The 14128-nt window shown below is 52.8% G+C and overlaps 1 protein-coding gene across 1 annotated transcript in view; it reads left to right on the forward strand.

The window, feature by feature from the left end:
- Positions 1–889: 889 nt before the first annotated feature.
- Positions 890–14128, forward strand: part of LOC141155592 (uncharacterized) — a 130864-nt gene continuing 117625 nt past the window's right edge. The window contains exon 1 of the mRNA XM_073642463.1: positions 890–2552. Within this exon, the coding sequence (XP_073498564.1) occupies positions 890–2552 (1663 nt within the window). The remainder of the gene's footprint in view (positions 2553–14128) is intronic.

Raw genomic sequence — 14128 nt, forward strand, 5'->3', positions numbered from 1 at the left:
AGGGACAGATCTCCTCTCTTTCCTTAGCTTTGGTAGCAGAACATAACAGGTACAACATAAAATATGCGCGGCTAAATTAGTGAAGGTCCAATCACAGACCCAGAATTAGAATGTGTAAATGGAAGGCTGGGGTAGAAAGCTGACCCCCCCAGTCTGGGTCTATAACTGGATCCTCCAGGCTAAAATCTTTGTCACAGAGATGGGGCAGCCGAGCACTGCTGTGATCATCATCCCATATTTCCGCCTTCCCCATCGGGCTACAGAAGACCAAGTTTAGGGTTCTGTAAGTTCTCCTGTTTATTTTCATACTGTTTGCATATCTGTATGTCACTTTTTATTTCTATTTTTTTATACCTTTTATTATAAGCACTGTACCTTTTCTATTAAAGCTTAAAACTTTAATAAGCCTGAATCTTGTATGCGCTAAAGAACCCATAACCCTAGGAAGGGTGTGATTTTGTTGATTGTCCGATAGTCTTAGTTTAGGGGACCCATCGGCCCCAAACCCGGTGGGTGGTGGCAGCGTGTGTGAAGCGGGGTGCGCAGTCTGAGTTGGGGTGTGATTGATGCTCCCTTCAGCATAGGACAGAGGTCGAGTGCTGGATTGAGTGAGAGGAGATAGGTTAACCCTTTCAGGCGTAATCCCAAATCACGTGCTGAGGAGCGGGTACGTGACTAATTGGTGGCAGCGGTGGGATGCAATTTACTTCTATTAGCGCATTAGTGCAGGGTTTAAGAAATTATTCCCGGTACTAAAGAATTGGTGTCCTTACGAGGAGCCACCAGTTCTACAAGATTCGGCTCAGTGCTTACTTAGACAGACTTGCAAACAGTTCCCCTTCCCAGTTTTTCTTTTCTATTTTTTATTTGGCAAAGGCTGTTCATTGATATGGCAGCCCGATACAAGAAGCAGAGTAAGGATGCTCTGATCGACCTCTGCGAGCAAAGAGGAATAGAGACCACCGACAGATCCAAGGAGATGCTGATACACAACTTGGCGGAGCACGACTTGGCGCAAAATGCTGAGGCCGCCGGACAAAGAGAGAGTCCACCTCCGAGAGGTCCAGGAATGCCAGTCCTTGCACCGGAGATGTCCTTTGAAGGTGCCATCAACGCCAGTTCGGAGAAGCCTGTGGACTTTACGTTACAAATGGCCTTACAACAGCTGGGAACAAGTGATCCCGCTCTGCGCCTGCAGCTTGTTCTACAGTACCGAGAGGCTGCAGAACGCCGGGCCGAGAGGGAGGCTGCAGAACGCCGAGCCGAGAGAGAGGCTGCTGCTGCAGAATGCCAGGCTGAGGGAGAGTTCAAGCTCCGGATGGCCCAAGAAGAGCGGGGTAGCAATCTTCAGCTAACCCCCTCCCAGGACATAAATCCAAGGAGGCCACTTTTGGAAAACTTCCCTGTGGTTGGGAAGGACACGGACTTGGATACTTTTCTTCGGGGGTTTGAGAAAACCTGCAGACAATATCATCTACCCCTTGAGCAATGGGCGCTGTACCTAGCCCCTGGGTTGAGAGGCAAAGCTGCGGAGGTGTTTGCTGACCTCCCATCCGACCTGGACGGGAACTATGAGGCAATCAAAGAGGCTCTGGTCAGGAAATACAACCTAACCTCAGAAGTGTATCGGAGAAAGTTCCGGAACTTACAACGTGGGTCAGCTGACAGCTATGCGGATTTTGTGAGCACATTGAGGAGCACCTTCCACCAATGGATCAGGGGACTTTCTGTTAGCAGCTTCGAGGCCTTAACGGATCTTATGGTCAAGGATCAATTTCTCCATATGTGCCCCACGGATGTACGACAATTTGTGTGTGATCGAGAACCACAATCTGCGGATGAGGCTGCAAAGATTGCGGACCGCTATGTGGCCAACAGGATGCTGGAGGTGCGGAAGCCATCGGGATTCAGCTGGAAGGGAGGTAAGCCAAACGGGGACCCCTCTGCCAGCCAGTCACCAGTGCTGTCCAAACCCACCTCCTATGGGGCCCCAGGGACCAGATATCCTTCAGGTGATTCACGCCAATGCTTCACGTGCAAGAAAGTGGGACATATTAGTGCAGTCTGCCCGGATAGGGAGAAACGCCCCACTACCACCACAAAGCCGTCTGGGCCCCCACCTTCTGTCCTATTTGTGGCCGGCACTGATGTGCGGACTAATGAGAACTGTCAATCTGTCACTGTTGGCGATAAAGTTACCATTGGTCTCAGAGACACTGGAGCACAAGTAACTCTGGTGCGTCACGAAATGGTAAACCCTGCAGATATCATACCAGGAAAGACTATGTCTATCACCGGGGTTGGAGGGGTCAGCCCTGCCGTGCCCATGGCCCGTGTGTATCTGAACTGGGGAGCAGGGAAGGGAGTAAGGGAAGTGGGAGTATCAGGGGCTATTCCCACCAATGTGATGCTAGGCACCGACCTGGGAAGGATGGTGTCCCACTATATTCCTCCACTGAACGTAAATGCTACTGAGAAGGTGGAAGCCCGTGTCCCACCTGAGACCCTGTGCCAAGAGGGAAAATGTACCCATGTGCAGGACTGTACGCAGGGTCGGTCTGGCCTGGCGGGAAATCGGGAAATTTCCCGGTGGGCCCCGATATGAGAGTGAGAAAATTGTTGGCGGGGGCCCTTTAAAAGCGCGGCTGAAGCAAATATAGCGTCGCGCGCATGGCACATTCATTGGTGACAGCGAGCCTGCAGTGACGTGCATGCAGCCAGGGCCGGCGTCAGTTCCCGGGCAAGTGCCGAGGCCCTGAGCAGGCAGGGGTGCCCACTGGCGGTCGTGCACCCCTCCGGGCAATGGGCGGAGGAGAGCGGTGCCAGCGCCCGCCCTTCTCCCCCGCTTGCTCAGGGCCCCGGCAGGCGGATACTTACCTCTCCCCGTGCCACAGCAGATCTGCTGTCTTCCTGCTCTGCGCTCCCTGTGACGTCTCAGGTCAGAGGGTGCGGTGACGTCTTTACACCGCGCCCTCCCCTGAGCCGTCACAGGGAGCGCAGAGCGGGAAGACGCCAGCGACGCTGGAGTACAGACCTGAGCAGCTGCAGGAGGTGAGAAGGAGAGAGGTGAGTATTTGATTTTTTTTTTTTTTTTTTATGCATTGGGGCATAATATGGGGGGAGGTGACATCCTGCATGGGGCATAACATGGGGGGGGTGACATCCTGCATGGGGCATAATATGGGGGAGTGACATCCTGCATGGGGCATTATAAAGGGGGGGGTGACAACCTGCATGGGGTCTTATAAAGAGAGGGAGTGACATCCTGCATGGGGCATTATAAAGAGAGGGGGGGTGACATCCTGCATGGAGCATTATAGAGAGAGGGGGTGACATCCTGCATGGGGCCTTATAAAGAGGGGGGGTACATCCTGCATGGGGCCTTATAAAGAGAGGGGGTGACATCCTGCATGGGGCATTATAAAGAGGGGGGGTACATCCTGCATGGGGCCTTATAAAGAGAGGGAGGTGACATCCTGCATGGGGCTTTATAAAGAGAGGGGGTGACATCCTGCATGGGGCATTATAAAGAGAGGGAGGTGACACCCTGCATGGGGCATTATAAAGAGAGGGGGTGACATCCTGCATGGGGCATTATAAAGAGAGGAGGGTGACATCCTGCATGGGGCCTTTTAAAGAGGGGGGGTGACATCCTGCATGGGGCCTTATAAAGAGGGGGGGTACATCCTGCATGGGGCATTATAAAGAGGAGGAGTGACAGCCTGCATGGGGCATTATAAGGGGGGGAACAGCCTGCATGGCTCATTATAAGGGGGGGAACAGCCTGCATGGGGCATTATAAGGGGGGGGAACAGCCTGCATGGGGCATTATAAGGGGGTGGGGAACAGCCTACATAGTGCATTATGTGGGGGGAACAGCCTGCGTGAAGCATTATAAGGGAGGGGACAGCCTGTATGGGGCATTATGTGGGGGGTAATAGCCTGCATGGAGCATTATATGGGGGCCAGTATCCTGTATGGAGCATTATAAGGGGACCAGTATCCTGTATGGAGCGTTATATGGGGGCCAGTATCCTGTATGGAGCTTTATAAGGGGACCAGTATCCTGTATGGAGCGTTATATGGGGGCCAGTATTCCGTATGGAGCCTTATATGGGGGCCAGTATTCCGTATGGAGCGTTATATGGGGGCCAGTATTCTGTATGGAGCCTTATATGGGGGCCAGTATTCCGTATGGAGCCTTAAATGGGGGCCAGTATTCCATATATAGCCTTATATGGGGGCCAGTATTCTGTATGGAGCGTTATATGGGGGCCAGTATTCCGTATGGAGCCTTATATGGGGGCCAGTATTCCGTATATAGCCTTATATGGGGGCCAGTATTCTGTATGGAGCATTATATGGGGGTCAGTATTCCATATGAAGCGTTATATGGGGGCCAGTATTCCGTATGGAGCCTTAAATGGGGGCCAGTATTCCGTATGGAGCCTTATATGGGGGCCTGTATTCCGTATGGAGCCTTATATGGGGGCCGGTATTCCGTATGGAGCCTTATATGGGGGCCAGTATTCCGTATGAAGCGTTATATGGGGGCCAGTATTCCGTATGGGGCCTTATATGGGGGCTAGTATTCTGTATGGAGCGTTATATGGGGGCCAGTATTCCGTATGGAGCCTTATATGGGGGCCAGTATTCCGTATGAAGCGTTATATGGGGGCCAGTATTCCGTATGGAGCCTTATATGGGGGCCAGTATTCCGTATGGGGCCTTATATGGGGGCCAGTATTCCGTATGGGGCCTTATATGGGGGCTAGTATTCTGTATGGAGCGATTCGCCGGTTTCTGAGCTATTGTGGAATTTACAATAGATATCACTCATGTAATGTAAGAAGTGAAATCTTTGCATTGTACTATATATACAGTCATATGAAAAAGTTTGGGCACCCCTATTAATCTTAAGCTTAATGTTCTATAAAAATTGGTGTTTTTGCAACAGCTATTTCAGTTTGATATATGTAATAACTGTTGGATACAGTAATGTTTCTGCCTTGAAATGAGGTTCATTGTACTAACAGAAAATGTGCAATCTGCATTCAAACAAAATTTGACAGGTGCATAAGTATGGGCACCTCACCAGAAAAGTGACATTAATAGTTAGTAGATCCTCCTTTTGCAAAAATAACAGCCTCTAGTCGCTTCCTGTAGCTTTTAATGAGTTCCTGGATCCTGGATGAAGGTATTTTTGACCATTCCTCTTTACAAAACAATTCCAGTTCAGTTAAGTTTGATGGTCGCCGAGCATGGACAGCCCTCTTCAAATGATCCCACAGATGTTCAATGATATTCAGGTCTGGGGACTGGGATGGCCATTCCCGAACATTGTAGTTGTTCCTCTGCATGAATGCCTGAGTAGATTTGGAGCGGTGTTTTGGATCATTGTCTTGCTGAAAGATCCATCCACTTTGTAACTTCATATTTATCACTGATTCTTGAACACTATTGTCAAGAATCTGCTGATACTGAGTGGAATCCATGCGTCCCTCAACTTTAACAAGATTCCCAGTGCCAGCATTGACCACACAGCCCCAAAGCATGATGGAACCTCCACCAAATTTTACTGTGGGTAGCAAGTGTTTTTCTTGGAATGCTGTGTTTTTTTGCCACCATGCATAACGCCTTTTTGTATGACCAAATAACTCAATCTTGATTTCATCAGTCCACAGGACCTTCTTCCAAAAAGAAATTGGCTTCTCCAAATGTGCTTTTGCATACCTCAGCCAACTCTGTTTGTGGCGTGCTTGCAGAAACGGCTTCTTTCGCATCACTCTCCCATACAGCTTCTCCTTGTGCAAAGTGCCTTGTATAGTTGACCGATGCACAGTGACACCATCTGCAGCAAGTTGATGCTGCAGCTCTCTGGAGGTGGTCTGAGGATTGTCCTTGACTGATCTCACCATTCTTCTTCTCTGCCTTTCTGATGTTTTTCTTGGCCTGCCACTTCTGGCCTTAACAAGAACTGTCCCTGTGTTCTTCCATTTCCTTACTATGTTCCTCACAGTGGAAACTGACAGGTTAAATCTCTGAGACAGCTTTTTGTATGCTTCCCCTGAACAACTATGTTGAATAATCTTTGTTTTCAGATCATTTGACAGTTGTTTTGAGGAGCACATGATGCCACTCTTCAGAGGAGATTCAAACAGGAGAACAACTTGCAAGTGGCCACTTTAAGTAGCTTTTCTCATGATTGCATACACCTGGCTATAAAGTTCAAAGCTCCATGAGGTTACAAAACCAAAAAAAGTGCTTTAGTAAGTCAGTAAAAAGTAGGTAGGAGTATTTAAAACAAGAAAATGATAAGGGTGCCCATACTTATGCACCTTTCAAATTTTGTTTGAATGCAGATTGCACATTTTCTGTTAGTACAATAAACCTCATTTCAAGGCAGAAACATTACTGTGTCCAACAGTTATTACATATATCAAACTGAAATAGCTGTTGCAAAAACACCAATTTTTATAAAACATTAAGCTTAAGATTAATAGGGGTGCCCAAACTTTTTCATATGACTGTATATATTTCTCTGCGGTATCTGTGCATCATGAATCGTGATATGTATTAAAGGGGCCACTGAGACTCTTTCTCCCGGGGCCCAGAAAAACCTGGAGCCGGCCCTGCATGCAGCATACTTACCACGTGAGTCCCTGACACTAAGAGGATGGATTCTTTCTGGGCGGTGACACGCACCGCGATCTGCTTTCCCGCTGGCTGGCAGACTGTGGTGTGGTGTCACGTGACGCTGACGCCGCTCTCTTCTGGCCTCTGATACGCCGCGGCCGCGCTCTGCAATGCTTTCTCTCTGCTCCGGGGCCGTCCTATGATACGCCGGCGCCACCGAACCCGACGTCTCGCTCTGCTCTCCCTGCTCCCGGGCTTCTGATATGGTCCCATCCCGGCTCCATATCTGCCCTGGCCTGCTCCCCTATAGTAATACCGGCTGCCGACTGGGTGGTGGCACTGGCGCACTGCCCCCTTCTCTCCTGCTCTGACTCTGGGCTTTTTTATACCGGCTCCGGGGCTGGATATGTGGACGGTGACCGTCCTATACTGTTCAACTCTCCAACCTGGCCTGGAATCGGAAACAAGGCTGCGGGCCTACAGCTCTCACTGCTTCAATTTCATGTCAAGAGCACCGTGCCAAATATTCAATAACGTTTTTATGGGTCATATGCCTGTGTGTGTGTATATGCCTGCGTGTGTGTGTGTGTATATGCCTGTGGGTGCATGTATATGCCTGCGGGTGCGTGTATATGCCTGCGGGTGCGTGTATATGCCTGCGGGTTCGTGTGTGTATGACGCGCCCCCTGGGACATATTCCTTTTTGAGGGGAATACCCGGCACCGGATCAGATGGGGGGTTGTAGTCTCCGAGCGGCTGTGACCCGGTCCCGTGCCCAGGGCGTCAAGCTCAGTGTGATGTGGCAGCTTTACAGATGTTACTAAAGTTCTTTTGTGTCGACTACGCCACCCGTTGTGATGCGGTCACTGTGGCCGCCGCTGCTGCAGGGTCCGCTGAGGCTGATGGTGGGTGCGCAGCTTGGTGAGATAACCCCCAACGGGAGGGGTATAGCCTCAGAGGGGACAGGCGCAGAGGATGGGGGTTGTGGTGGTGCGATGCAGCCGGCAATGAAGACAGACTCGGGTTGTGCAGTTAAGGGTGTTTACTTACTGCTGATGTTGTACTGGTCACTCCAGCTGCTAGTGACCACCCGAGCCGTGCTGCGTCCACCAGGTCCTGGATCCGGCCAACCCCCAAACAAGTCCAGAGCGTGGCCCTGAGCTCTCCCTCTGTCCTTTCTTCAGCCGTCCCCACCAGTGATTCACCTAGGTCCAGCTCCCTCGGGCCTTCTTTTGGGACACCCTTGGCCCTGGGTTCCCTGACCCTTCATGTGGTGTGCCTTCGGGGTGAATGTGGTGGGTGACCGTGACAGACACTGCCCACGGTCTCCGGTCTCTGGCTGGGGAATGTCTTTGCCCCCACCAGCTTGGGTTCCGGTACCCTCTTGCTGACTCCTCACCCGGTGCTCTAATTTGGGTTCTTGGGTCCCTTCAGTCTTCCCCCTCTGGGTCTTTCTCTGCTCCACTCTCTCTCTCTCTCCAGGGCTGCTGTTTCCTTCTCTCTCCTCTCCAACTGACTTGTTCTCAGCGTCTGACCCTGATCTAAGTTGGTGCCCTCCTTATATATCCCTCTATGTGTGAGCTCAGGTGACCAGCACCCAATGAGCTCCTATCACTACCCAGACTGCTCCCCCTATCTGCCCCTACACTACATGGGATGTACCACCCCCCTCCCACTCCAGCCAGGAACAGGCTCGGTTGTACCTGCACATTTCTAAGTGGGAGTACCGTCGGCCTGCTCCTCTGGAATGGGATGTATGTAGTGCATGCAGTCTATCTGAGCTCAGTTCCACACTCCTTCCTTACCCGGGAGTGGAATATCACACCTCTGGGTTGAGGTGCAATACCCCTGTAGCAGCCGAATCCTCAGGGTGCTACATTCCCCCCTGGTAAATCACAGCACGTCCTCGGGCTGTAAGACATAAAACACCAAAACATACAAAATTTTTATATGAACATATAAAACATATAAACATTATATATATATAAAACTTTTTATATAAACATTCTCGTAGACTTCTCTTGTCTCTGGTTCCTCCTCCGGACACTGTGCAACGTGTGTCCGGGAAAAGTGCGACAGTCTCTTAGAAAAATCTGGTTTTCTTATAAAACCGGTAGGGGGCGCTTTAGGACGCGCAACTATATACAGGGGAAGTTGAAAGTTGGCCGCTCTCAGTCCTCGGCCAGGTAGAGGGTAGGGAATGGCTGCTCACAGTCCTCAGCCTGTAGGATGAAGGGGTTAACGGGTAAACAGTTCCTTGGTCCCAACGGGGACTATTTTAGCAGCAACAGTTTCAGTTTCTATATACCCCGATTGGGTAACTATTTACAGCTCCTGCTCTGCCGCACTCAACGGCGTCTTCCTCCTGCTCTTTCTTGATATGATGTTTCTTCAGACCCGTCCGGGTCCTCTGGCTCCTCCTCCCCGTACCGCAACTCCTCCTCCGTCAAGCGGTGTACATGGAGGGCGTAAGGTCCTTTGGCACACTTGTGCCGGGTGAAAGTGACCTCGTCTCCGACGTAGAGGTCACGGCCTTTGTGACCTTCCGGCAGGTGGGACTCGACGTCTCTGCGGGTCACAAAAACGTCACCGCGGTTGTTACGGTCCCGAATAAAGCCCCACCCATGCTGCGGGTTGAACTTTATCACTGTCCCGATGGTGCGGGGACAATGCGCTGCACGGGGGTTCCTCCTAGTCCGGCTCTTCTGCTCCGCGCTCTGGATTTGGGCCTGTTGTTCTCTGACCCGCCTCTCCTCCCGTTCTCTCTTAAACTTTGCCAGCTGTTGACGGCAACACTCTGTACGTTCAGCTGCGGCTGCCCGAGTTTCTCCGGTGAACCCCATCAAATCTTCTCCCGTGGGGTCCCACACGAATTGGGCTTCTGCTAGAGGAGGCGAGACCCGAGCCACGGGCTTCGGAGCCGGGATTAGGGGCTCACACAAGGGCCCTAGTCTTTGCTGCCGCTCCAGCTCAGGGTACCCTTCGGGCCAGATGAAGGGCCGCCCGTCCGGCCATGTGAGCTGGCCGAAGAGGTCCTCCCCCAGGTGTGGCACCCTAGGTATTGCGGGCGCGGGCGCGGTGGTGGTGGCGCCCGGGTTGCCCAGGCCTTGCGACCAGGCCTGGGGCACCTGGAAGGTGAAGGGCACCGTTAGGACGGCGGCGCCCTGGGCTACCTGGCCTTGCGGCCAGGCCGGAGGCTCCGCGGAGGTAGGGGGCGCTGTTGGTGGTGCGGCGCCCGGGGGTACTAGGCCTTGCGACCAGGCTGGTGGTAATTCCTGCTTTGTCACGCTCCGGGTCGGGGCGCGTGACGTCACAGGGGTCGCTGCGGCGGCTTCCGGTCGGGGCCTAGTCCATGGCGGTGACCTGGCGGCTACGGGCACAGCAGGGGGACTTTCGGGCTCTGCGACGGGGAGCTGGGGCAGGTAAGCGGTGTCACGGCTTGGGGTATAGGCGTCCCCTTTACCTGCCTCCATGCGTTCGGCTCCCTCCTCGGCGCCGTCTCCGGCCTTGGGTCCTCCCGCGCCATCCTCAGAGGCAGTCTGCTTCCTCTTCCAGGGTAGCGTGCTCCGTTGACTGGTCTCTGCTTGCTGGGTCATCTCCCGGCCCCACTCCGCCAGTATCTCGCGCTGTACCCGGGCCATCCTCCTTGCGAGGCCCTCCAGGGCAGTTTGTGCACACTCCCGGTCTCGGGGGAGCTGCGCTAGGATCTCCGCTAGACCTAGCGGGGTTGTGGACTCTAGCAGGCTCCTGACCATCGGGTCGGTGCTGCTCTGCTCGGCTTCCGGCAGGCTCCTGGCCAGCGGGCCGGTGCTGCTCTGCCCTCCTTCCTCGGTCTCTAGCAGACTCCTGGCCAGCGGGCCGGTGCTGTTCTGCTTTCTTTCCATCTCCGGGTGAGCTTCTCCGCTACTCCTTGTTAGACCTCTTGCCTCCGGGTGCGCTCGCTCCAGACTGCCCCAAGCGACACCCATCTTTTCTCTTCTCTTTCGTCTCCTCCCACTTCGAGGGCGGTCCCGGGGCAACTCGGTGACTGTCAGCTCCAGGGGGAGTTCTTTCACGCTGACAGACACCTCCAGCATCACAGTCTCTGTTGGTGGGGGCGGTTTCCACTTTTGGCGCCATTTCCTGTCCTGGCCCACGATGGGAGGTGGCCTCCTGCCCTCCTTTGGCACGCCCATAATGGCGTCCGCTGCTCTTCCAAGGCGGGAAATCTGCGGTTTTGGCGGGAAGCGTCGCCCAGTGGCGGGAAACTCTGCAGATGGCGGGAACAAGCTGGAAATGGCGGACAATCGGCGGGAAACAACTGGTGATGGAGTCCGATGGCGTGGACCCTCCGGAACTGGCGGGAGACTTCTTTCTGAGGTAAACTCGTTCTTTTCTTCAGGCACGCAGTACCCGGGTGTTGTGGGCACGTAATCCTGCCGACTACGCCAAAGTTGACGCGCCCCCTGGGACATATTCCTTTTTGAGGGGAATACCCGGCACCGGATCAGATGGGGGGTTGTAGTCTCCGAGCGGCTGTGACCCGGTCCCGTGCCCAGGGCGTCAAGCTCAGTGTGATGTGGCAGCTTTACAGATGTTACTAAAGTTCTTTTGTGTCGACTACGCCACCCGTTGTGATGCGGTCACTGTGGCCGCCGCTGCTGCAGGGTCCGCTGAGGCTGATGGTGGGTGCGCAGCTTGGTGAGATAACCCCCAACGGGAGGGGTATAGCCTCAGAGGGGACAGGCGCAGAGGATGGGGGTTGTGGTGGTGCGATGCAGCCGGCAATGAAGACAGACTCGGGTTGTGCAGTTAAGGGTGTTTACTTACTGCTGATGTTGTACTGGTCACTCCAGCTGCTAGTGACCACCCGAGCCGTGCTGCGTCCACCAGGTCCTGGATCCGGCCAACCCCCAAACAAGTCCAGAGCGTGGCCCTGAGCTCTCCCTCTGTCCTTTCTTCAGCCGTCCCCACCAGTGATTCACCTAGGTCCAGCTCCCTCGGGCCTTCTTTTGGGACACCCTTGGCCCTGGGTTCCCTGACCCTTCATGTGGTGTGCCTTCGGGGTGAATGTGGTGGGTGACCGTGACAGACACTGCCCACGGTCTCCGGTCTCTGGCTGGGGAATGTCTTTGCCCCCACCAGCTTGGGTTCCGGTACCCTCTTGCTGACTCCTCACCCGGTGCTCTAATTTGGGTTCTTGGGTCCCTTCAGTCTTCCCCCTCTGGGTCTTTCTCTGCTCCACTCTCTCTCTCTCTCCAGGGCTGCTGTTTCCTTCTCTCTCCTCTCCAACTGACTTGTTCTCAGCGTCTGACCCTGATCTAAGTTGGTGCCCTCCTTATATATCCCTCTATGTGTGAGCTCAGGTGACCAGCACCCAATGAGCTCCTATCACTACCCAGACTGCTCCCCCTATCTGCCCCTACACTACATGGGATGTACCACCCCCCTCCCACTCCAGCCAGGAACAGGCTCGGTTGTACCTGCACATTTCTAAGTGGGAGTACCGTCGGCCTGCTCCTCTGGAATGGGATGTATGTAGTGCATGCAGTCTATCTGAGCTCAGTTCCACACTCCTTCCTTACCCGGGAGTGGAATATCACACCTCTGGGTTGAGGTGCAATACCCCTGTAGCAGCCGAATCCTCAGGGTGCTACATGTATATGCCTGCGGGTGCGTGTATATGCCTGCGGGTGCGTGTATATGCCTGCGGGTGCGTGTATATGCCTGCGGGTTCGTGTGTGTATATGCCTGCGGGTGCGTGTATATGCCTGCGGGTGCATGTATATGCCTGCGGGTGCATGTATATGCCTGCGGGTGCGTGTATATGCCTGCGGGTCTGTGTATATGCCTGTGGGTCTGTGTATATGCCTGTGGGTGTGTGTGTGTATATGCCTGCGGGTGCGTGTATATGCCTGCGGGTGCATGTATATGCCTGCGGGTGCGTGTATATGCCTGCGGGTGCGTGTATATGCCTGTGGGTGTGTGTGTGTATATGCCTGCGGGTGCGTGTATATGCCTGCAGGTGCGTGTATATGCCTGCATATGCCTGCGGGTGCACGTATATGCCTGCGGGTGCGTGTATATGCCTGCGGGTGCGTGTATATGCCTGCAGGTGCGTGTGTGTATATACCTGCGGGTGCGTGTATATGCCTGTGGGTGCGTGTATATGCCTGTGGGTGTGTGTATATGCCTGCGGGTGCGTGCGTGTGTGTGTACAGTCATGGCCAAAAGTATTGAGAATGAGACAAATAGTCATTTTTCCAAAGTTTACTGCTTCATTTTTTGTAATGGCAATTTGCATATACTCCTGAATGTCAAAGAGTGATCAGCTTAACAGCAATTACTGTACTTGCAAAGTCAATATTTTCCCAGAAAATGAACTTTAACCCCCAAAACACATTTCAACATCATTGCAGTCCTGCCTTAAAAGGAGCAGCTAACATCGTTTTAGTGATTGATCCATTAACACAGGTGTGGGTGTTGATGAGGACAGGGCTGGCGATCAATCAGTCATGATTAAGTAAGAATGACATCACTGGACACTTTAAAAGGAGGCTGGTTCTTGGTATCATTGTTTCTCTTCAGTTAACCATGGTTATCTCTAAAGAAACACGTGCAGCCATCATTGCACTGCACAAAAATGGCCTAACAGGGAAGAGTATCACACCAACAAAGATTGCACCTCAGTCAACAATCTATCGCATCATCAAGAACTTCAAGGAGAGAGCTTCCATTGTTGTCAAAAAGGCTGCAGGGCGCCCAAGAAAGACCAGCAAGCGCCAGGACCGTATCTTAAAACTGTTTCAGCTGCGGGATCGGACTACCAGCAGTGCCGAGCTTGCTCAGGAATGGCAGCAGGCTGGTGTGAGTGCTTCTGCACGCACTGTGAGGCGGAGACTCTTTGAGCAAGGGCTGGTTTCAAGGAGGGCAGCAAAGAAGCCACTTCTCTCCAGAAAAAACATCAGGGACTGACTGATATTCTGTAAAAGGTACAGGGAGTGGACTGCTGAGGACTGGGGCAAAGTCATTTTCTCTGATGAATCCCCTTTTCGATTGTTTGGGACATCTGGAAAACAGCTTATTCGGAGAAGAAGAGGTGAGCGCTACCACCAGTCTTGTCTCATGCCAACTGTAAAGCATCCTGAAACCATTCATGTGTGGGGTTGCTTCTCAGCCAAGGGAATTGGCTCACTCACAGTCTTGCCTAAAAACACAGCCATGAATAAAGAATGGTACCAGAATGTCCTCCAAGAGCAACTTCTCCCAACCGTCCAAGAGCAGTTTGGCGCCCAACAATGCCTTTTCCAGCATGATGGAGCACCTTGCCATAAAGCAAAGGTGATAACAAAATGGCTCATGGAACAAAACATAGAGATTTTGGGTCCATGGCCTGGAAACTCCCCAGATCTTAATCCCATTGAGAACTTGTGGTCAATCATCAAGAGACGGGTGGACAAACAAAAACCAACAAATTCTGGCAAAATGCAAGCATTGATTATGCAAGAATGGA

The sequence above is a fragment of the Phyllobates terribilis genome, unplaced genomic scaffold (assembly GCF_046119375.1).
Source record: "Phyllobates terribilis strain yellow unplaced genomic scaffold, ASM4611937v1 Scaffold_7__3_contigs__length_470593459, whole genome shotgun sequence".
Lineage (NCBI taxonomy): Eukaryota > Metazoa > Chordata > Amphibia > Anura > Dendrobatidae > Phyllobates > Phyllobates terribilis.